Source organism: Globicephala melas, chromosome 10 (genome assembly GCF_963455315.2).
Source record: "Globicephala melas chromosome 10, mGloMel1.2, whole genome shotgun sequence".
NCBI lineage: Eukaryota > Metazoa > Chordata > Mammalia > Artiodactyla > Delphinidae > Globicephala > Globicephala melas.
Genome location: NC_083323.1, coordinates 15,631,242 through 15,653,621, shown reverse-complemented (window position 1 = coordinate 15,653,621; position 22,380 = coordinate 15,631,242). Strand labels below are relative to the sequence as shown.

The 22,380-nt window shown below is 42.8% G+C and overlaps 1 protein-coding gene across 3 annotated transcripts in view; it reads left to right on the top strand.

Annotated features, from left to right (window-relative positions):
- RFX4 (regulatory factor X4) overlaps positions 1-22,380 on the top strand; it is a 167,104-nt gene that overhangs the window by 51,958 nt on the left and 92,766 nt on the right. For all 3 annotated transcript variants that reach the window (XM_060306134.1, XM_030856170.2, XM_060306135.1), the window contains exons 3-4: positions 6,568-6,628; positions 21,606-21,729. In XM_060306134.1, the coding sequence (XP_060162117.1) occupies positions 6,568-6,628; positions 21,606-21,729 (185 nt within the window). The remainder of the gene's footprint in view (positions 1-6,567; positions 6,629-21,605; positions 21,730-22,380) is intronic.

Below are 22,380 nucleotides of genomic sequence, written 5' to 3'. Positions count from 1 at the left end.
TCCCCTGAATGGGAGACACTGTGGTGGAATCCCAGAATGGGGAACTTTTCTGGCTCCAGGCAACGGACCATTTGCCTTTTCCCTCCGCTAGGAGTTTTCTCATGCTGCTTGCTCCCCCTGGAGTACCCCTGCCCTCAACATCCTCCTCTCAAAGTCTGACCTGTCCTTGTAAAGGTGACTGAGTAAAACAGGTTACAAGCCAGGATGTGCTATGTGACCCTCACTTATTTTAAGTTAGGGGTGTGTGTGTGTGCGTGCTTGGTTGTGAAAGAGAACATTGAAAAAAAGACTGGAGGTAAATAGGATAAAGAGTTGACAATAGTTTGTTCTATTGAGAGGGGCTTGTATTTCCAGAGATTTCTATTTTCCCTATGTATACTACTACGTATAAATAGGTAATGAGAACCTACTGTATAGCACAGGAACTCTACTCAATGCTCTGTGGTGACCTAAGTGGGAAGTACATCGAAAAAAGAGGGGATGTATGTGTACGTATAGCTGATTCACTTTGCTGTATAGCAGAAACTAACACAACACTGTAAAGCAATTATACTCCAATAAAACTTGAAAAAAATATTTTCCAAATTAAAAAGCAAATGAACATGTATTATCTTTGCAAACAGTAAACAAGGTTGTCTTTTAAATTCTGACCATCTCTTCAAGGCCAGCTCAAATGCCACCTCCTGTTTGGAGCCCTGATGTCCCCTGCTGTGTGTTTGCCTTGCAGAGTCCCTGTCGATGCCGTTGTGTTTGCCCCTGTAAACCTTCCCGAGCAGAGAGGCGGCCTCCCTTGCCTGCTTCCCACAGTAGATCCCAGCTGAACAGAGTCGCTCCAAGGCCTCCCAGCCAGAGCAGCCCAGGGCAGCCTTTGCCATGCAGCTCCTGCACTGATGTTTTCCAGCTCTTAGCTCTTAAGTTCATTTCACTCAATCCTCCCGAATATCTTTCCAGGTAGGCATTATTATTACTGTCAGTTTAGAGACCAGAGACTCTTAAAGATTGAACGGGATTACTAGATGTCACACAGCACCGCTTCAGTACCCTTACTCCACTCCACCTCTTGACCAGGACCCCTGCTGCAGCCACCTTGCTTCTGGGAAGGCTGCCTGATCTTTCAGGTCCCCATGGCTTTATCTGTCCCCCACCTTCTCCACCCTACCCCTGACTTCATCCCACCTTCCTTGACACCTGGTTCCCATCTCTGGCCCACTCAGGGCTCATCTTACTTGTGGCTTCTTCTCGGAAGCCTGTCTTGACAGGCGCTGCTTTTTCATGCAGTCTGGGTTGGCAGGATCCTCCTTCCCTACCCACAGGACAGCATTTATCACTTCTTACTGAACTTGGCCTCTTTCTCTACTGTTTGTCTTTCTCCTTCCCCAACCAGACTAAAGGACAAGAGCTTAATTTCTTTATTCTCAGTGTCTAGCTGGCATACATTAGGTATTCAATGAATTTTTGTTGAATTAATTAATATGATCCCTTCAATAGCCCTTTAAAATGACTAGTTTTACAAGTGAAGAAAAATGAAGCTCAGAGGTTGAGGGGTTTTCTCAGTCATGGCCAGTAAGGTTTTAAATTGATTTTAGAATATAGATCTTTTGACATGTAGCCCACGTTGACTGATGTGTTGAAATTTGAAAAAGCAGAGAAAAAAAATACCCTGCCATTTCTAGTGGGGGGGGACAAAAATATAAATCATGGGCCAGCATAAGCTGGAAAGAGATATATTTAGGTTGTTTATGTGTTTTTCCTTGTTTAAAAACATGCAATTGATCTTGTTTTTTAACATAGGCTTTCAATTATTTACTTAGTGTAATTCCTAGGAGTTGGGCTTGTTAGGCCAAGTGACTGGATATTGTAGATAGCTCTCAGTATCATTGCAAAATTACTTACCAAACCACTGTAGCAGTTAACACTACCTTCAGAGAAATGAGAGAATGTCAGTTTTTCCATTTACACACCAGCACTGGAGATGATTATTTAAAATTTTTGTTGTTCTCAGAGGTATAAAGTTGTACCTCATTATTATCTACTTTTTATTTCTTGGTGAAAGCTGAGGTTGAGTATTGTTCTTTGTGTCTGTCTACCTACGTTCTTATGGGACTCATGCTCCTTTTCGTGCTTTTATTTTTAAGATCGTTGAAGACAGTTGTGGAAGGCAGACTCAGCTATTTAATTAAGTGTGAATGGAAGGCATTGGCTGGAGGGAACACAAAGATGACTAAGATACCATCCCTGCTTTCTTCTTTTTTTTTAAGTTGAGATATAATTGGCATACAAGACACTATATTAGGTTCAGGTGTACAACATAATAATTTGATATTTGTACGTATAGCAAAATGATCACCACAGTAGTCTAGTTAACATCCATCACCACACATACAGAATTTTTTTTCTGGTGATGAGAACTTGTAAGATCTACTCTCTTAGCAACTTCCAAATATGCGGTTCAGTGTTGTTAACTACAGTCACCATGCTGTCTACAGCGTTCCCGTGACTTATTTATTTTATAATTGGAAGTATATACCTTTTGACTCCCTTCATCTGTTTCACCCCCCACTTCCCCACCCCCTGGCAACCACCAGTCTGTATCTGTTCTTTTTATCTATGAGCTTTTTTTTTTGTTCCACATGTAAATGAAATCATATGGTATTTGTATTTCTCTTACTTAATTTCACTTAGCATAATGCCCTGAATATCCATCATTATTGTTGCAAATGGCAAGATTTCATTCTTTTTTATGGCTGAATAATATTCATATATATATATAAAATATTTTCTTTATCTATTCATCTGTCATTGGATGCTTAGGTTGTTTCCATATCTTGGCTATTGTAAATAGTGCTACAGTGAACATGGGATGAAGATACCTTTTCTTATTAGTGTTTTCATTTTTTTCAAATAAATACCCAGAAGTGGAATTGCTAGATCATGGAGTAGTTCTATTTTGAATTTTTTTGTTTTTATTTGTGGTACGCGGGCCTCTCACTATTGTGGCCTCTCCCATTGCGGAGCACAGGCTCCAGACGCGCAAGCTCAGCGGCCATGGCTCACGGGCCCAGCTGCTCCGCGGCATGTGGGATCTTCCCGGACCGGGGCACGAACCCGTGTCCCCTGCATCGGCAGGCGGACTCTCAACCACTGCGCCACCAGGGAAGCCCCTCTATTTTGAATTTTTTGATGAACCTCCTTGCTGTTTTCCATAGTGGCTGCACCAATTTACGTTCCCACCAATAGTGCGTGAGGGTTCTCTTTTCTCCTCATCCTCACCAGCACTTATTTCTTGTCTTTTTGATAATAGCCATTCTAAAAAGTGTGAGGTGATATCTCATTGTGGTTTTGATTTGCATTTCCCTGATGATTAGTAATGTTGAGCATCTTTTCATGTACCTATTGGCCATCTGTATATCTTCTTTGGAAAAATGTCTATTCAGATCTTCTGTGCATTTTTCAATTGGATTACTTGGCGGGGGCAGGGGGTTTGCTATTGAGTTGTATGAGTTCTTTATATATTTTGAATATTAACCCCTTATCAGATACATGATTTGCGAATATTTTCTCCCATTCAGTAGGTTGCCTTTTTGTTGTTGTCGCTGATTTCCTTTGCTGTGCAGAAGATTTTAAGTTTGATGTAATCCCACATGTTTATATTTTGCTTTTGTTGCCTTTGCTTTTGGTATCAAATCCAAAAAGTCATCACCAAGATGAATGTCAAGGAGCTTACTGCCTATGTTTTCTTCTAGGACTTTTATGGTTTCAGGTTTTACATTCAAGTCTTTAATTGGTTTTCAGTTAATTTTTGTGTATGGTGTAAGATAGTGGTCCAACTTAATTGTTTTGCAAGTTGCTGTCCAGTTTTCCCAACACCATTTATTGAAGAGACTGTCCTTTCCCCATTGCATATTCTTGGCTCCTATGTTATAAGTTAGTTGACTGTGTGTGGGGGTTTATTTCTGGGCTCTCTATTTTGTTCCATTGATCTATGTGTCTGTTTTTATGCCAGTATTTTACTCTTTTGATTACTATAGCTTTGTAATATAGTTTGAAAACAGGCCTCCTTGCCTTCTTAAGTAGGATCTTCTTAAGTAGGATATGCAAGTCAGAGAGATGGATATGGATATGCATAGAAATAATGATCCAGATGGCTAAACCATTCGACTGACAGACAAGTAATGGGGTACAGAAGAACAGAGTTAGGATTAATGATTCCTGACTTGGAGACTTTGAAGAGGTGGTGTTGTATATTCTAAACTGGAAAGGATGACAAACATTTAGAAGTAACTCCAGGTTGACAAAGCAGCATGAACAGATGTTGAGCCCAATGATGTATTGGGACATTTTGTCCCTGAGAACATTTAGTGTTAGTGTTGTACCAGTTAACATGGTTTTGGAGGCAAGGAAGTGAATACCCAATGAAAAGAGGATTTATTAACTCAGAAAATTGTATTATCTCATAAAGAGGCAGCAGTTTTTAGGGTTGGTTAATCAGAGGCACATCATGACATTCAGAATCCCCAGGTTTTCCCCCTTTTTCTCTCTGCCTTGCTTGGCATTGACTTTGTCCTCAGGCTGCTCTTTTCCCAGTTGAAAGTTTGCGGCTTCACTCCAATTATCTACTCACAGCTGTGTTCAAAAGCAGAACAGACCAGTGTGTCTCTTCTGTTTCTTCCCCTCCTCCCTGCTCCTTCCTTCCTTCCTTCCTTCCTTCCTTCCTTCCTTCCTTCCTTCCTTCCTTCCTTCCTTCCTTCCTTTCTTCCTTCCTTCCTCCCTCCCTCCCTCCCTCCCTCCCTCCCTTCCTTCAGTTTTGGAGGCCAGAAATTCGACATCAAGGCCCCCATTCCTTTTTGTTACGGAAAAATAACTTCCCCAGAAGCACCCAGAGGGCTGCTTCTTAATCTGATAGGCCACATCACCATGTCACATGCCCCACCTAATCCATCAGGGGCTAGATGACATAAAATTACCGTGATAGATTTAAATTAATCAACAGTCATCTCTCTAGGATTTGAGAGGGGATAACCCTCCCTGAACACATGGTCCCCTTTAAATTGGGATTCTATTAATAAGGAAGCAGGTGAGTCTGTACAGTTGTTGAATGAGCAACAGCAATATCTTCACAGTTTTTATGAGCAGACATTGTAATCAGAATTATACCAATACAGATAAGCTTTCATCAAGAAAATATTTTTTGAGGGCAACTTTATTAAGCTACTTCATTGGCAGTATATTTTACTTTCTTCCACTTTCATTTTAGTTTTACTTAAATTATTTTCACAAGTACAGATTCTTTCCCATATAAATCTTATACCACAGATTTATTTTGTTGACTGTTTTACATGTTCTTATTAAATTTTGTTGATTATATTTGTAGGTTTTGACATTATTTTCTTTTGAGACTGTTATTTGTACCAGTTTTCTTGGGTCAGATTTTGTGGGTCAAGAAATTTTATTATTTTTTTATTTATTATTTTCTTTTTGCTGCGCCATGCAGCTTGTAGGATCTTAGTTCCCCTACCAGGGATCAAACCTGCACCCTTGAAGTGTAAGCGTGGAGTCCTAACCACTGGACCATCAGGGAATTCCCTAGAAATTTAATTTTATGTTGATTATTTCTATCAATATTCTTCATTAAGAATTGGATGCAACTAATTAAATCTATTTCTTAGTTAATTCATGATAAAACTGTGAGCAGTTCTTCTTAAGTATGCAAAGATTGATCTGTTGTTCAGATTGCTGTGTTGCAGAGGTCTGCAAACTAGAACCCCACAGACCAAACCTCGCCTGACACCTGTTTTCGTAGGGCTATAAACTAAGAATGATTTTGTAGATGGATATTTGTAATCTGTCGGATGAAAGGGAATGTGAGCTTTGAACCCCAATTAAGAAAAATGTTACCCGCTCCCCCAAATTAGTTTCATTTTTAATTAATAGACCTGTATTACAAAAATTATAATCAACTAGTATTATATTTTGAATTTTGTCAATATGGAAATGGAATTTGTTTTCTCTCTTGTTATATAAATATTACATAATATTTTTGATTTTGCCTCTTGGCTCCCAAATCCTGAAATATTTACTAACTGGCTCTTTACAGGAAAAGTTTGCCAACCCCTGTTCTATTGTATTGCTAACCTGATTCTTCTGAACACTTACACTCTCCCTTCCCTACACTAACTGTCTGTTCCATTGGAGTTACAAGAAACAAATAGTGGCGAAGTCAGTGTGTTCTTAGGGTCAAAATCATCGTATCAGATGTCCAGCTTCAGTTGCGAACATAGCATGTTGGGGGAGTGCAGTCATATTGTTCAGTGATGAAGAGAGATAGCTCTTCAAACTGTAACGTATTATGTCAAATAAAAATACAAATTGATATAAGAGTTTTCCGTAAAAGTCAGTTTCTCCTTTTTTTTTAAAGTGTGATAAATCTAACATGTTAGAAAAGCCAAAATATCATTGCTTTCAAAGCATCAACCTTTGAGGGCAACGTAGTCTTTTGAGACTTGGGAGAGCTGAAAGGCCTTGTATGTTTTCCTACTGAAGTTCACTCCTTTTTCTTTCATTTAACAGATGAGGAAAAAGAAAATAATAGAGCATCCAAGCCCCACTCCACTCCTGCTACTCTGCAATGGTAAGTTCCATTCTGAGCAAGTTCTCTCTTGATGGGAAGCTCATATAACTATGTCTTCCTACAGACAGGACAGCATATTACTTGCATATTTTGACATTGTCATAATAACTTGACATCCAATAGCCCATATGCAATCAGTTTAATTTGTAATTATGCATAAAATACTCAACTTAGATATAGACAGGAGATTTGAATTTTCATATTTATTTTATTTGGGAATAGATTTTTTTCCATCATCAAAACACTGGCAAGGACTGGATTCTACATGGATGTTATTAATTGATTTTAATAGAGTCTATTATTTTAATAAATAATGTTGCAGCCAATTATAGAAACATAGGTCTGTTCACCCCTACCAATGAACTCTTAATAAATTAATAATTTATTGCAACTATACTACATTTATTTTAACATTAATACAAATTATCTACTTGAGTGGCTCTCCCTTTAATATTTGGAATTCCTGGACTTGATGTTATAGTTAATGATGTTGTTTAAGTGTTTGCACCCATGTTTGGTATTTACAGGTAAATTCTCCTCTAAGAGTTTTACTTAGAAATTACGTTGTAGCTTTGAACACCAAAGCTATTCTATACCTGAGACTCACCTCTCAGAAGAACTTGTCAGTTAAGGGCTATTACCACTCTAGTTCAGCCCAGCAAAGCGGAAGGAAGTAAGGAACAAAGGGGAAGGAGAGAGAAGTGGGGAGGGGAAAGGAATGAATCTACTGTGTGCCAGCCTGCATGCTAGGCACTTTGTATACATGCCTCATTTCATTCTCACAATTCTGTGAAGTTGGTATTGTTATGCCCATTTTACAGATGAGGAAAATAAAGCTTAGACAGTTAAATCATTTGCCTGAATATACACATAGCCATGAAGTGGCAGAGGCAGGAACCTGGCTGGGTCACTTTAATTGCAAAGCCTATGCTTTTGAAGAAAGGAAGAGAAAAATCAGGAAGGATGGAGAAGAGAGACTAGATCAGAAAAGGAAGCAGATTGGCTTTAATGAGCAAATCATATTAGATTCTTCTGACTAATCCACCCACAGGTGAGAGGAAAACAACATTGGGAGAAAGCATTCACAAGTGTAACTCAATCTTCTCTAACAAGAGTCTCAGTAGTCAACTTGTTTTGCTACAAGGATAGCAGAGGTTGTGTTCAAGAGCTCCATTTCCAGCCTTTTGGCTTGTTTCCATCAGTTTGTCCCTACATTCTTTTTCTCATTGCATTTGCTGCTTTTTGCTTTATTTAAAATTCTACTTTACTTCCCTGGTCAAATCTCTCCCTGCACTCCTTACCCCCAAATTATGGTCACAGAGATTCTAATAATGCTAGCGCATTGAATGAGGCATCAACATAAAAGAGTTTGGGGGTGAGAGTTTCTAGAAATGCTAGGAATCAACAGACACTCTTGCTTTAATAACCTGAACATGTCATACATTTCAGAATAAAAAATTTGAAAGGGACTAGAAGAAAATCACCTTGTTCATGTCTGTTTTTCTGTGATTCTCTGACATTTGCCTGGCAACAGCAAGGCTGTAGATAGAGTAATCTCTTAAATCACACTGCCAGGAATTAACTCCCAGCTCTGCTTTTCTAGCTGTGTGACCTTGGGCAAGGTCCTTCACCTCTCTGTGCCTCAGTCTACCTGTAAAATAGAGATGGCAGTAGTATTTACCTTATATCAGGGGTCCCCAACACCCGGGCCGTGGACCGGTACTGGTCTGCAGCCTGTTAGGAACCGGGCCGCCAAGCAGGAGGTGAGCGGCAGGTGAAGCTTTTTGTGCCGCTCCCATCGCTCGCATTACCGCCTGAACCATCCCCCTGCCGCCCGCCCGTCCATGCAAAAATTGTCTTCCATGAAACGGGTCCCTGGTGCCAAAAAGGTTGGGGACCGCTGCCTTCTGGGGTAGTCACAAAGAGGAAGTGAGTTCGTATATACAGAGTGCTTGAACAGTGTCTGGTGTAGGGTGGGTGCTAGGTAAATCTTAGCCATGGATTGCTCAGCAGACCTCTTCCTTCTGAGTCCCACAAGTACATCCCAGAATAGGGCTTCCCTCCTTCCTGACATATGCATTGTCAGTTCTCCTTCTACTGTACGTAATTCTATACAAAATATCGGTTTTTCTAAATAAAAGGTCACATAGATCATTCCGGAAGAAATTTCATCCTCCAATTCACAGAGTTAAGCAGTGGATTTGTTTTGATGAAAAAAATCTGTTTTCAGAGTCAGATCAGGTTTGAAAATGTATAAATTTGAGTATTATTATCAAAAGGCAACAAGTTGTTCAAACATCAAATTGTCCTCTAATTCCTTTTATATTATATTTTTAAGATAGAATTTTAGTTATTAACTCATTTAAGAAATGTTTACTGAGCACCTACTGTTTGCTAGGCCCTATTCTAGGCCCTGGGAATGCAGTGTGGATAAGACAGACCAAGAATAGGGGCCAATGAGAGAAAAAGTTGGGTGATAATTTTAAAAATTATTATATTAATGATAAATAAATAAATAAGGAATGTATTAGATATGGATAAGTGCTGTGTGGAGAATTAGAACTGGCTGATATGATCATATCTCAGAGGCTATTTTAGGTTGAATGGTGAGGGAAAGCTTCCCTTAGGAGGTGATATTTAAGTGAATATTTGTATGACAAGAAGCCCTCAGACACCATGACGATGTTAAAATCAGGGAAACGTTCTAGGCAGAGGGAACATTGCAGGTCAAGCTCTCCCAGAGGCAGACTCTGAGCCGTGCCTACAGGTGGCCTATTATGTAAGGCACCCAGTATTGACACCATGAGGGTACGAGGGGATGGGCAGAGGGGGTCTCGGGCTGGGAGGAGGCTACGGTAGAGGCTTCAGCGATCTCCCAGGGAGTTCTGAAGCCAGGGTGGGCCTCAGAGATGAACTGAGGCAATGGATTCAGGTTTTTATTCCCCCATCTTGCTCATCACTGCAGGTAGTTTGCCCCGAGGGAGAGGGGATATAACTTTGGTGTTTTTTTTTTTTAATTGGAGTATAATTGTTTTACAATGTTGTGTTAGTATCTGCTGTACAGTGAAGTGAATTGGCTATATGTATACCTATATCCCCTCCCTGTTGGACCTCCCTCCCACCCCCCATCCCACCCATCTAGGTCATCACAGAGCACCGAGCTGAGCTCCCTGTGCTACACAGCGTGTTCCCACTAGCTATCTGTTTTACACATGGTAGTGCACTTATGTCAAACCTAATCTCCCAGTTCATCCCACCTCCCCTTCCAGCCCTGTGAGGGGGCATAACTTTGGGCGAGGCAGTTCCCATTCTGCTGAGGACAACTCCCCAGGAAGGATTCAGCCTCAGCAATCAACGTCTCAGCGGTGGGGAAGAACGCCTCAGTCCTGAAAGGTAACCTGGGCACAGACCACAGTATCCTCCACTCTCTCCAGGCTGGAAGCAGGCTGGGCTTGTTCAAGGAGCTGCAGAAGGTGGCCCGTGTGGTTGGAGCATAGCCAGCAAGGAAGACAGCAGTACAGATGAGGTGGGGGAAGGAGGCAGGGGAGTATGTAAATAGCAGGGAAGAAAAAGTAGGACATTTCTCTAAACTTAGGGATAGAGCCATGCTTAAAACCATGGTGGAGGACATGTGACATCCTATATCAAGTTCCACATGAGTAAACTTTTTTAGGCTAGACTTTCAGTCTAAAAACTTTGTCTCTCAAAAGGAACTGGATGCACCCTCCACTCTACAAGGGAAAGTGATATAATTTATACCATATGTCCCCTCTTTGCTCTGGCTGCCAGGGAGTTCAGAGCTAAGTCTGATATTTATATACTTTTTTTTGTTTTTGTTTTTGTTTTTGTTTTGCATTACACGGGCCTCTCACTGTTGTGGCCTCTCCCATTGCGGAGCACAGGCTCCGGACGCGCAGGCTCAGCGGCCATGGCTCACGGGCCCAGCCGCTCCGCGGCATGTGGGATCTTCCCGGACCGGGGCACGAACCTGTGTCCCCTGCAACAGCAGGCAGACTCTCAACCACTGCGCCACCAGGGAAGCCCTATATACTTTTTAATCTCTTTCCTTTGTCTAATTTTCTTCTTTTTGTGTTTATTTTGTTAGCTTTTTAGAAAAAGGCAAGGTGCAAATAAATTCAACAAATACACATTTACATTTAAATTTTATTTTATTTACGCAAAATGCATTTCCTTATTTTAAAACGAAAACATTACAGATAAGGTTAAAGTCCACCTCCTCCAGAGCAGCGCTGTTACCAGTGAGAAATATGTATGTGTGTGGGTGTGTATACATGCGTGTGTGTGTATATATATATATATATATTTTTTTTTTTTTACTGTCCCTTGCCTATGCATTTACATGCATATGTACTGATAGAAGTTTCTGAATTGTGGTTTTTTTATTTAGTATTTTCTCCTTTATAAAAAGAATACAGACATAGAACACTAAAAATATTGTTCCACAACCTGTCACACTGTCTTGATCCACAGCTTGCTTTCTCTCCTGAGTCGAATACCCTGAAGCTATACCCAGATTAGTCCCCAGAGAACAACCTCATTTTAACTGCTGCACAGAATTTCATGTAAGACAGCGGCAGAATTCAGTTCGCCATTTCCCTCTTTGACCTACATTTAGGTTGTGTCCAAATCTCATCTTTGCCTTTACACATAAAGTCCCAAAGAACATCTACATATGTCCCCTCACACACCTGCTGAAGTGTTTTTCTGTCTGGGTATCAGGCAGTGGAAGTGCTGGGCGCACAGAAAATGTTAACAGGATTGCAAAATTGCCCACTCTGATGGCCTTACCATTTTATATTCAGCCGAAGTATACAAAATGCTGTTTTTTAAAAAATGGGAACCTAGCTCCGCAACACGGCATCTCATCCTCCGAGGCGTCTGTATCCTTTACGTTGTCCCCTCTCTCCAGGGGTAGCAGGCAGCCCCAGGAAAGGACCTTGGCCTCACCGCCAAGGTGGTAGCCACTGGCCTGATAGTGCCCAGTTCTCCCGGGACGCTTGGCTTGTTCCTGGAATTGGTTTAGGAGCTATTTGCCTCTCTGCCTTCTCCCACCTTGCCGAGAGCCCCTCCCCATCACCCTAGAGACCATCTCCACTCTAAGAACAAATAATACAACAGCCAAGCAGCTGAAAATTAGCAGGGCCACGTGATCTGGAGGCAGTTCCCAGCAGAAAACAGGCAAATATTGTCAAATGCCTTCCGCCAAACACTTTCCAGCATCCTTGGTCATGAGGTTAGTAAAGCCCAACCCACTGGGGATGGTGAGCCCTGCTGGAATCCTGGCCACACAATAACCTCTATTCACAAAGAGGATTTCGGCAGGGAAAGCAGCCTGTCTGCTGTCCTGGCCTACTCGCTGCCAGCACGTGTCCACCTCCACTGCCCCGCCCTCTCACACACCTCTCTTGTTGCCAGTGTCACTCTGAGCTCCTGTGTGCCATCAGGGGGGAGACACTTCCCTGTCTGCAATTTCCAGGGAAAGGGAGGCCCTTCCCCAAAGGAAGAGGATTGAAGACCAAATTGTCACTTTCGTGGGAGACATTTTCCTTTCTTTTGAAAAAATAAAAATGAGGCTTGGGTGATTGCTAGGCTTTCAATATTTCAAATCAATATGAAACAAAATAAATTTGGTGTTTCTCTTTAAAATGTTCTCGGAGGCCAGAGGTAGAAAATTGGGCTGGGTACTGTGCCAAAGAAGTACGGTGACGTTTTAGACCCAGCCACAGCTGCTAGGCCAGACCCATGGGATGTCACCAGCACCTGACGTTGTACACCCATTTCTGATATAATTCTTTATTCAACGGTGGCATAACCTGATTTGCTTTCATAGTATGAGTTAGTCCACCTCACTCCAGAAAGGGAGGCTAAACATTTTTAGCTCTGAATGTAACCAGAAGTGACATACAGTGCCACTAGGTGTGACTATGTCCCGCTAGAAGTCCTCAGCCAGAGATGGAGAAAGGTAGCTTAAGCAGGACAACGTGAAGGGTGTAAATGGCTCAGAGAATGAGACGCTATGTTGTAGAGCTAGGTTCTTATTTTTAGAAAATAGTTTGTGCTGTGAATGAAGGTATAAAATGGTAAAGCCTTTTGAATGGGCAATTTTGCATCCCATTAACATTGTAATATGTACATCCACTCCTGGATACTGACATGGAGAAACACTCCCCCAGGTGTGCAGGGGGACACACATGAAGATGTTCTTTGCAGCCCTATTTGTAACGGTGAAGTGGAGATGAGTAGAGGCAGGGAAGAGATGGAAAGGGAAGATTGAAGGGGGTGGTTTATGGTAGAGGATGGTGCCAAAATCCCCTCCACTGCCATTCGGGGCCACCAGCGCTCTGGCTGCCAACCTGTAGCCTAGGCCCCGACAGGTGGGTTAGCAGCAGCACAGAACTTGTGACACTCTGCTACTGTACTGCCTAGTTTTTGTCCAAAAAAAAAAAAGAAAAAAGAAAAAAAGGAAAGGACTTGATTAATCAAAAAGTAAACAGAGGAATGCCAGAAGCTGGCTAATCCCAGGCCTTTCTGGAGCACCAGTTTGGTAGCTTGTAGGCAAAGCACAAGATTTGGATTAGATTACTGTAGATTCTGGTCCAGTTGAGTCATTACAATGGCAGAAATAAATCCCTGACTCAGTCCATGACTGAGCAGGGACCAAACTTACAGGTGGAGCCAATACCCCTGGTGTGCCAGGCTTACCCCAGCTGATGTTGCTGGCTGAGCTCACTGGATCTCACGAAAACCGGGTAGAGGAGGCAGGATTATTACCCCTATTGGAAGAGGGCAACTCAACACAGCAGATGGTCCCAGTCTCACTCCACCCACGTGGGGGAGATGCCTGACTCCTTATAAGAAGACCCTCAAGCAAGGGGAGGCGGGGCCAGCGAGGTCCCAGGAGAAACACCAGGGACCCACCTGAACTCGTGTTTGTCTACCCAGCAGCAAACTGTGGGCTTAATTGTTGCAGTTTAATAAAATAGATTGGGTGGGTTTTGTTTATTTGTTTTGGCCTTCTGTAGAATCCGAGCCCACAGGAGCCAAATGCCACCATTTTGTACTTATTTATCATCAGGTGGTGGTCTCTCCTTGGTTCCCATCTTCCTCCTGAGAAACCGTTGGCTTCCTAAAGGCGACGGTAGGGATTGCGTCTTCTCGTTCACTGCTGTATTCTGCGGTGCCTGGCGCATAGTAGGTGCTCAATAGGTAATGCTGACTCACTGAGCACATGGATGCCAGTCCCTAGCACAGAGTGAGAGCTTTAGAAGCATCGTCCCGGAGTTCATACTCCAAGGCGGGCTTTTCCCAGCCAAGCAGTTTGGGGCAAGTCACTTAGCCTCCCCAACTCTCCATTTCTTCCTCCATGTCATGGAGATAAAGTTACCCATTTGTGGGAGTAGTGATAGCAAATATGAACATCTCTGGCACGAGAGTAGGCGCTTGAAAATATAAATCAGATCTGTTAATATAAACAGGCTTTTCCTTTAACCCCCCAGGTGTTAAGATTTTTTTAAACTTTTTTTTGATCTGTGCAAAAGCCTGCTTTCCTTCCTTGCCCCCAGCCCTTGCCACACACACACACACACACCCCGCCTCCTTCCTTCCACACTGTTACTGACCATGTTCAGGTCACAGTGCTAGGAACTATGCTGGCATAAATAGAAGTGGTCCCTGCCTTCAAAGGACTTTCAGTCTAAGATGTGAGGTGTTACCTGAATATTCTGCGCTAATATAGAATGATACCAATAGTTACCCTCCATTGAGTGATGTGCATATGCCAGCTGGAGGGCTGAGGGCTGTGCTTGGATTCTTGTTTAACCCTCACAGCAACCTTGGGAGATGGGTGTTGGGTATTGTTTCCCTCATTTTACAGATGAAGGAAGCAAGAGTCTGAGAGCTCAGGTAACATACCTGAGACTGTAGTGCTTGCAAGTGGTGGAGGAAGATTCAGACTCAGTGATCCCTGACTGTAAAACTGCTGTCTCTCAGTGAAGCTGTTCGGAAGAGCTGTGGAAATCCCCAGGAGGCAGTGAGAGCTCTAGGAGGAGAAGATGTGTCTGCTCAGTCAAGGTGTTTTCCTCTACAGACATAACTCAGCACTCTACATGTTATCAAATGAATGAATATGTGAATTTGTCAAGGAAGAAATGATTAAGGAGTGATCAGCAGTTGGGGCTGGGTGGAAATTAAGCACAGTTTGGTGGAAGAGAAATTTGAGCTGGGTCTTGAAGGGTGAGGCCCAGCAGAGGGGGTCCCCTCCCATGGTGGGAAGGCCAGGGAACGTGTACCGTAGCGGGGAGCGTGGCAAGATATGTTTGAGGAACAACAGACAGTCCCGTCGGCTGGAGAGAAGTGTATGTGTAGGGGAATGAGGCCAGAGAAGCCTGGAGAAGGAGAAGTAGTCAGGGTCAGAGAGATAGGGGGCCTTGGGTGCCAAGGTAAGGAATTTGAACTTCTGTGAGAGGCAGAGGGGAGCCACTGAAGGGTTTAGACTATTGTCTGGCTCTGATTGTTTGGCCAGATTTTTTTTTCTCACATATTTTGCAGTCTCAGATCTCTCTGATAACCTCAGTAATAAATTATGATGTTTAGCAAGTAAAAAAAAAAAAAAAATCCTATTTTCTTTTCTTTGGGTAAAATAGAAGAAAAAAGTTTCTGTCCCAGACATGTCTACAAGGGCTCGAGAAGTGGAGGCTGGACTGAAAGCCCACGTGAACATAGAAGAAAACATACGTTTAAAATGAGAGCAGAGGGAGAAATTATGCTACGCGCTGAGACATCTGCTCTTCACCGTAAAGCGCTAATACGAAGCTTCCACCTTCCTGAATGCTGCATGCTGAAACCTTGCGAGGAGGTCTTTTAAAAATGTATACTGCAGATAATGACTCATGTTGGCTAGTGGACCGAGGTCATTATCTCTCCATAATAGGATAGGCTCAATTCAAATATGATCAGGTTGTTAAATAGAAGATCAGAAAATGGAAGACGTGGAGAATGTTTTGGTGATCATTAAAAAAAATATATCCAGGTATAATGGAGTATTGTTCACCATGTCAGACTAATGATGTCCTGTAAAAGTGAGGAGGAAAAGGGGAAATTTCATCAGATATGAAGAGAAATAATTAACTGCCTTTCTGCCATGCCTTGGTCAGGAAGCTGGCATTTCAATTAGCAACTTCGGTACATGCACGGACCCTCTGGAGTTTGTAAGAAGGTTTGGGGAAAGGTGTCATGATGCTATTCCTGTAGAAACTCATCAAGCATCAAAGTTGCCCTTGACTCCAATTACGTGTCTTCACTCACAGAGCTCATTAAAATGCTTCATAGTCATAAGCCACCTAGATACCTTGAGGCAAAGAAGCTCCAGTAAGAGAAACAAAACGTGGATAAGAATGTAGTTATTTAGAAGGCTTTGTCCTTTGGCAGGTACCTGCTTAATTAGCTCAGCCTGTGTGAACTGTGACTTACACCCGTACGGTTCAAACATGGATAGTTTGTTGCCGCTATGGATTCATTTAATGGGATGTATTTTAAACTTGACCTTGTATTTAATCCTGATTTCTTGACCAGATTTAGTGAGCAAACGAACCATACAAACAACAAATAGAAACGGAGGCACAGGGGGCTTAAGTAAAGTAACCAATGAGGGGGGAGCCAGGAATTTATCTGGGAACCCATGCCCTTTAGCACAACATTTGGAAGCATTATTCCCGCCCCTGTAACTCACCTCCTCAGCTTTTCTTAATCGTGGGGATGGAGCCCCTTTGCACCCATTCAACCCAATTATGAACTTGAGGGCTTCCTTGGTTGCTCCCACCCTCCTCACATCTGGCAGCATGAGACCCACAGCCTAGGTGTTATCTCTGCCCTGACAGCCACTCCTTCAATCCATGCTCCATCATTTCCTGCCCTGACTATTAACGTGGCTCCAAACCGATCTCATTTGTTCGTTCATTCACTCATTCATTCTACAAGTACTACCTAGTCAGCCACTATGTGCCAGTCTTCACTAGTACTCCTTGTCCACTCACCATAGAGGTGCCAAGGTGACCTTTCCAGAGAATAAATTTGATCCTGGCACTCCTATGCTTTAAAAACTTAACTGGCTCCCTATAATTTAAAGGATCATATGCTTTTTTTTTTTTTTGTGGTACGCAGGCCTCTCACTGCTGTGGCCTCTCCCATTGCGGAGCACAGGCTCTGGACGCGCAGGCTCAGCGGCTATGGCTCACGGGCCCAGCCGCTCCGCGGCATGTGGGATCTTCCCGGACTGGGGCACGAACCCGCGTCCCCTGCATCAGCAGGCGGACTCTCAACCACTGTGCCACCAGGGAAGCCCCATATGCTTTTTATAAGATGAATTCTGAATGGTTTGAAATGCATGTTTGTTGAATGTGTCCATGGATTTTTCTGGCCAAAATCAAATTTAGAAAATCATTAGTAAATATAAGCAAAAAGCACACAGCTGGTTATGCACAAAGTTCCAGCTTCCCAGATTGTTCTTGTCTATGAATTAAACTGGAAAATATCCCACAACACAGTAGCCTAAAGAGCTGAAGTTAAGCTTTCTAAGGAAATTGCTTAGTGGCACTCTCAGTCGTCTAAGAGGAAACCTATGAGACTTGGGGTTTTTTTTGTTTTTGTTTTCTTTAAATGTTCTTTTAGTCTCAATCCATTGCTGGCAAATACAACGTATTAAACTTTAAATTAATGCTAGTTACTGTTGTTGATTACATTCTAAAATTGAAGTATAGTTGATTGACAATGTTGTGTTAGTTTCTGGTGTACAGCAAAGTGATTCAGTTACATATATATTAGTTTTCACATTTTTTCATTATGATTTGTTACAGGATATAGAATATAGTTCCCTGTGCTATACAGTAGGACCTTCTTCTTTATCTACTTTATGTATAGTAGTTAGCATCTGGTAATCCCAAACTCCTAATTTATCTGTCCCTCACCCCCTTACCCCTTTGGTTAACCATACGTTTTCTATGTCTGTGAGTCTGTTTTGTAAATAAGTTAATTTGTATAATATTTTAGACTCCACATATAAGTGGTATCATATGGTATTTGTCTTTCTCTTTCTGACTTACTTCACTTAGTATGATAATCTCTAGGTCCATCCATGTTGCTGAAAATGGCATTATTTCATTCCTTCTTATGGCTGAGCAGTATTCTATTGTATTTGATTACACTATTATTATTCCTACAGCATCCTGGAAACACTCGGGTCTTCCTGTCTCTGAATATTTTTTTCAATCCTGTCTGGGTAACACTCCATGACCTTCTGAAAATAAGACTTTCATAGTAACTCTTCAACTCTGGAGGTTGCTAAACTCTTAGGCCAAGCCATATTCTCTTATGCGGCATGCCCCTCCCCCATGGTTCTTTCCTTTCAGATACTCCATTACAAGCCCTCTTCTCCACTCAGACCAGTGTCTCCATCATCCAAAGCTCGAGCCACATTTGTCTCTTAGCCTTGCTGTTCTCCTTGCCTGGAACCCCCTCCATCTCCCATGGCAGAATACCACAGTGGTTCACAGTGAGACAAACTCTCCCATTTACCAGCTGCATGACCATGGGCAAATGAATTTCGCTCTCTGTGCCTCAGTTTCCTCATCTAAAATATGGGCATCAAATGGTTATTGTGAGATAATGTATACCCCATGCCTGGCACCTAGTAAGAGCTCAACAGATGCTAGCTGTTGTTGTTGTTACAAAGTTCTAATTCCAGTTCATCATGAAACCTTAATCATCTGTTCCCATCTACACAGTAATCTCTGTCTTCCCACATTCCTCTGCACCTGTGGTTGGGAGTTTGTAGTATTTAAATATTCTTATTTCTGTGCATTATTCTCCCCACAATAAACTGCAAAGTGAACTAGGGCATAGATTGTGTCTTATGTCAACACAAGAGCCTACAGGAGGCAGACAAGGAACAGAAAATAGATTGGGTGTAAGAAAAATAGGGAGGAGTGAGGACTCTGGCCAACCCGAGGGCACATGTAACTCTGCCCAATTGTCACGCGGGAATATGGGCCCAGTGTTGCCAGATCTCAGCCTTTTCAAAAGAAGCCAGAAATCCAGATTCTTATGTGAAATGTCCTGAATTTTAAAAGTTGGGCCAACACTGTTCAGGCCAAACAAAGAATGTTTGTGAGACCCTATTTTGTGAAAGCTGCATTTTTCAGGTGACCCCCACGAGCTTGTGCATAAGCTGGTTATTTGGACCTTTGAACTCACTTTTATAGGGAAACAACACTGTGAATGGCATTTAGGGGTCCAGGCTAAACTAGACGGCTGATCCCCACTCACACCAGCCCCGAGGCTTAGGATAGTCCTAAGAAACCTTAGGGAAATACATTTAGAGTTCCAATATATGATGTTGGGGACACATAGAATGTAAGCCCTTTCAGGACAGGGCCTTTGTTTTGTTCACCACTGTTTCCTTAAAGTCTAGAACACTGCCTGGCACTCAATAAATATTTGTTGAATTGAAGATTACCTGTGTCTTTATCCACCTGTCCACCATTAATCTGTTCTCCATGCGCAAACAAGGGCTATCTTGCACACCGTGGTATCCCCAGCACCTGTTGGGTGATAAGAGATCAGTAAATATTTGTTGAATGAATATATGACTGGCACAGTCTATCCATCAAACATTTACTGAATACCTGCTGTGTGCCACGGAGTCTGTTGGACTTTAAAAATGCAGAAGTGGATCAGACACCACCCCAGCCTCAAGGAATTAGGCTGCCTAGAAGGGATTGCATAAACTATTTCCTGGCACACTTATAAAAATTGTCAGGCGTTACTCAGTGTTCCCCTTCCCAGAAGAGGGGGGAGTGGGTGCGACTACCTGGGATGGCTCAGCACAGGCATCTTCATTTGTCCGAGCGTTCCTCGGGTTGCTTGGTCCTCCGCGTCATCCGTGGGGTTTGGATATGAAATGATTGAACTGATTTTCTTTCAACCACATGTTGCAATGAGCCGAATGAGCACTGCCCTTTCAAGTGGGCACCTCAGCAGGCCGTGTCCTCATTCCACTTCAGTTACAACAGCGCTGGACCACTTCTTTGGCAAGTGCCCTCAGAGAAAGTTAGAAGCCACTTGAGGACATTCAATTCATTGTTTTAGCATCATGCCTTATTTTTGAACCCCTAGAAAAACAGTTGGGAGAAAAAGGTTATTCCAGTCACTTTAGCCCTCAAACTTGGTTCCAATTGACTTGGGGTTGTTTCCTAATATCCAGTTCACAGTCAGAGGAGAAATATTTTCTATTGGTGAGTTTATTGAACAGTGTGTGCCCCACACTCTGAAGGCAGCGGGACCCAAAGAGAAGTCCCCAAACTGTCACGTGCCCCAGCAGTTTTGTTGGAAGAGATGTTTAACCTTCCAAAGTGTCCATGACAAAGGAGCCTGATTCTTTTGGACGCCTACATTCTTTTCTTTCTTTCTTTTTTTTTTTTTTTTGTGCGGTACGCGGGCCTCTCACTGTTGTGGCCTCTCCCGTTGCGGAGCACAGGCTCCGGACGTGCAGGCCCAGCGGCCATGGCTCACGGGCCCAGCCACTCCGCAGCATGTAGGATCTTCCTGGACCGGGGCACGAACCCGTGTCCCCTGCATCGGCAGGCAGACTCTCAACCACTGCACCACCAGGGAAGCCCTCTTTTCTTTTTAACAGTGAAAACTTTTATATTTAGAAGTAGCCAGCTGGACTCAGTGTAGATGATCCCAACTTTGTTGGCAACATCCAAAGCCTCATAGTTAGGAGCCAGTCGAACATATGCCTTCTTCTCTCCGTCAGGCCTGATCAGGGCGTTGACCTTAGCCATGTCAATGTCATAGAGCTTCTTCACAGCCTGTTTAATTTGGTGCTTGTTGGCCTTGACATCCACAATGGACACCAGTGTGTTGTTTGTTGTCTTCTGTTTTCTTCACGGCTGACATGGTGGTGAGGGGGAACTTGATGATTGGATGCCTACATTCTGGTGTTTGGGTTAAAGAGGGAAAAAAAAACCAAAACTGTATCAAGTTTACTTTTATGTTCCCAGTATCAAGCACAAATTCTGGACATCTTGAGTGCCCAAAAATGTTTTATGGAGCAGGAAAGTGGATGATAATGAGGTCTAACACCTACTAAGCTCTCACCATGTGCCAGGCCCCATGCTGATGCATGTCACACGTTACATGTGATTGTCATGACAACCTTGAGAGGCGGTTACAGTCAGTACCTCCAAAATGAAACTGAGGGCTGAGGTTAAGTAACCTACTTACCCGAGGTCACCAAGCCAGCAAGTAGTAAGGCTGGGATTTGAATCCAGATGGAAAAGTTCCTACCCTGAAACCCTAACCTATAGTCATTAAGAAGACAATGGGTGTAGAATCATATAATCCCAGTACAGCAGGGAAGGTGAGCCTAAAGGAAACAAGCAGTTCAGCTCCCTGCTGTGGTCATATAACCTCCCTCAGCAGTGGGTTAGTGGCCGTCTAGCTGTCCAGCCTGTGCCGGGGCATTTGTTTTCCCAGGCTATCTCACTCTGCTGCTCTTGTTAGCCAAGAAGCCCCAAGATTCTAACACCTATCAGGAATGGCTACACAGTGGGTAGCTAGGCTGAGGGGGGCACCTGCAATATCCTCTATCATTTATTGGAGTTTGGGGGAATCTGATTCACCCAGAATGTGGTCAGGCCAATGACAACACAGAGGAAAGGGACTGGGAATTTGGACCGGAAAAGTGACCTGAGGTCATACCCAAAGGGACCAGGGGTCTGATCCTGCTAACCTGCTAACTCCGTTCCTGACCTTAGGCAGACTGTTTTGTCTTCGTGGGCCTTGGTTTCCCCATCTGTAAGAAAAGAGTTATTTCTCAGGTCTGCCCAGCTCTGGAGGAGGACTAGAAAGAACAGATCCTTCTTTCTTGGGTTTATTCACTGGGCTTTTATTTCCCCAGGCTGGAGGAGAACTATGAGATTGCAGAAGGGGTCTGCATCCCTCGCAGTGCCCTCTACATGCATTACCTGGACTTCTGTGAGAAGAATGACACCCAGCCCGTCAATGCTGCCAGCTTTGGAAAGGTGAGTCCAACTTCACCAGGCTTTTTCCTTTTCTTCCCTACTTCTAAGTAATTTATGCACAGTTCCTAATCATGTTTTAAATCATTTAATTTTTTTTTTAGGTTACCAAAGTAAATACGTTGGTTACTTTGCTGTAAAAATTTCAAACAGTTGTTAACAGAGTAATACCAAACCAAATACCAAAACAGAGTAATACCAAAGTATTAAATATTTCAAACAATTCAGACACGTTGTAAAGTAAAAGTGAATGTCTACCTTGAATTTCCTTGGTACTTAATTTGCAGACAGTAACTTCTTTTCTCTGAGCGGCAAATATTGAACTTGCAAGTGTGTTATGTATATGTCAGTGAGCCTGGGACGGGCAAACTGCTTGGCTTGGTAATGTGAGAGCCTTAGAGAAACTGGGAAGTGGCCTTGTATCATAGCTTGGAGGTCTGGGAGTCCTCAGCTGGGGGTGGACTGTTTGTAATATCACTGCAGGCCTGACTGTTCTCTATCCACTTATGCTAAAAATACATCCCACACTCAGGGCTCTCTCTACAAAAAATCATCACCATTGGTCATTCATATTCAGCTGGCCAAGGAAGGCTATTGGGACTCAATTGAAGACGCATCATGTGTTTATTTGATAAAGATCTAGATTTTTTTACA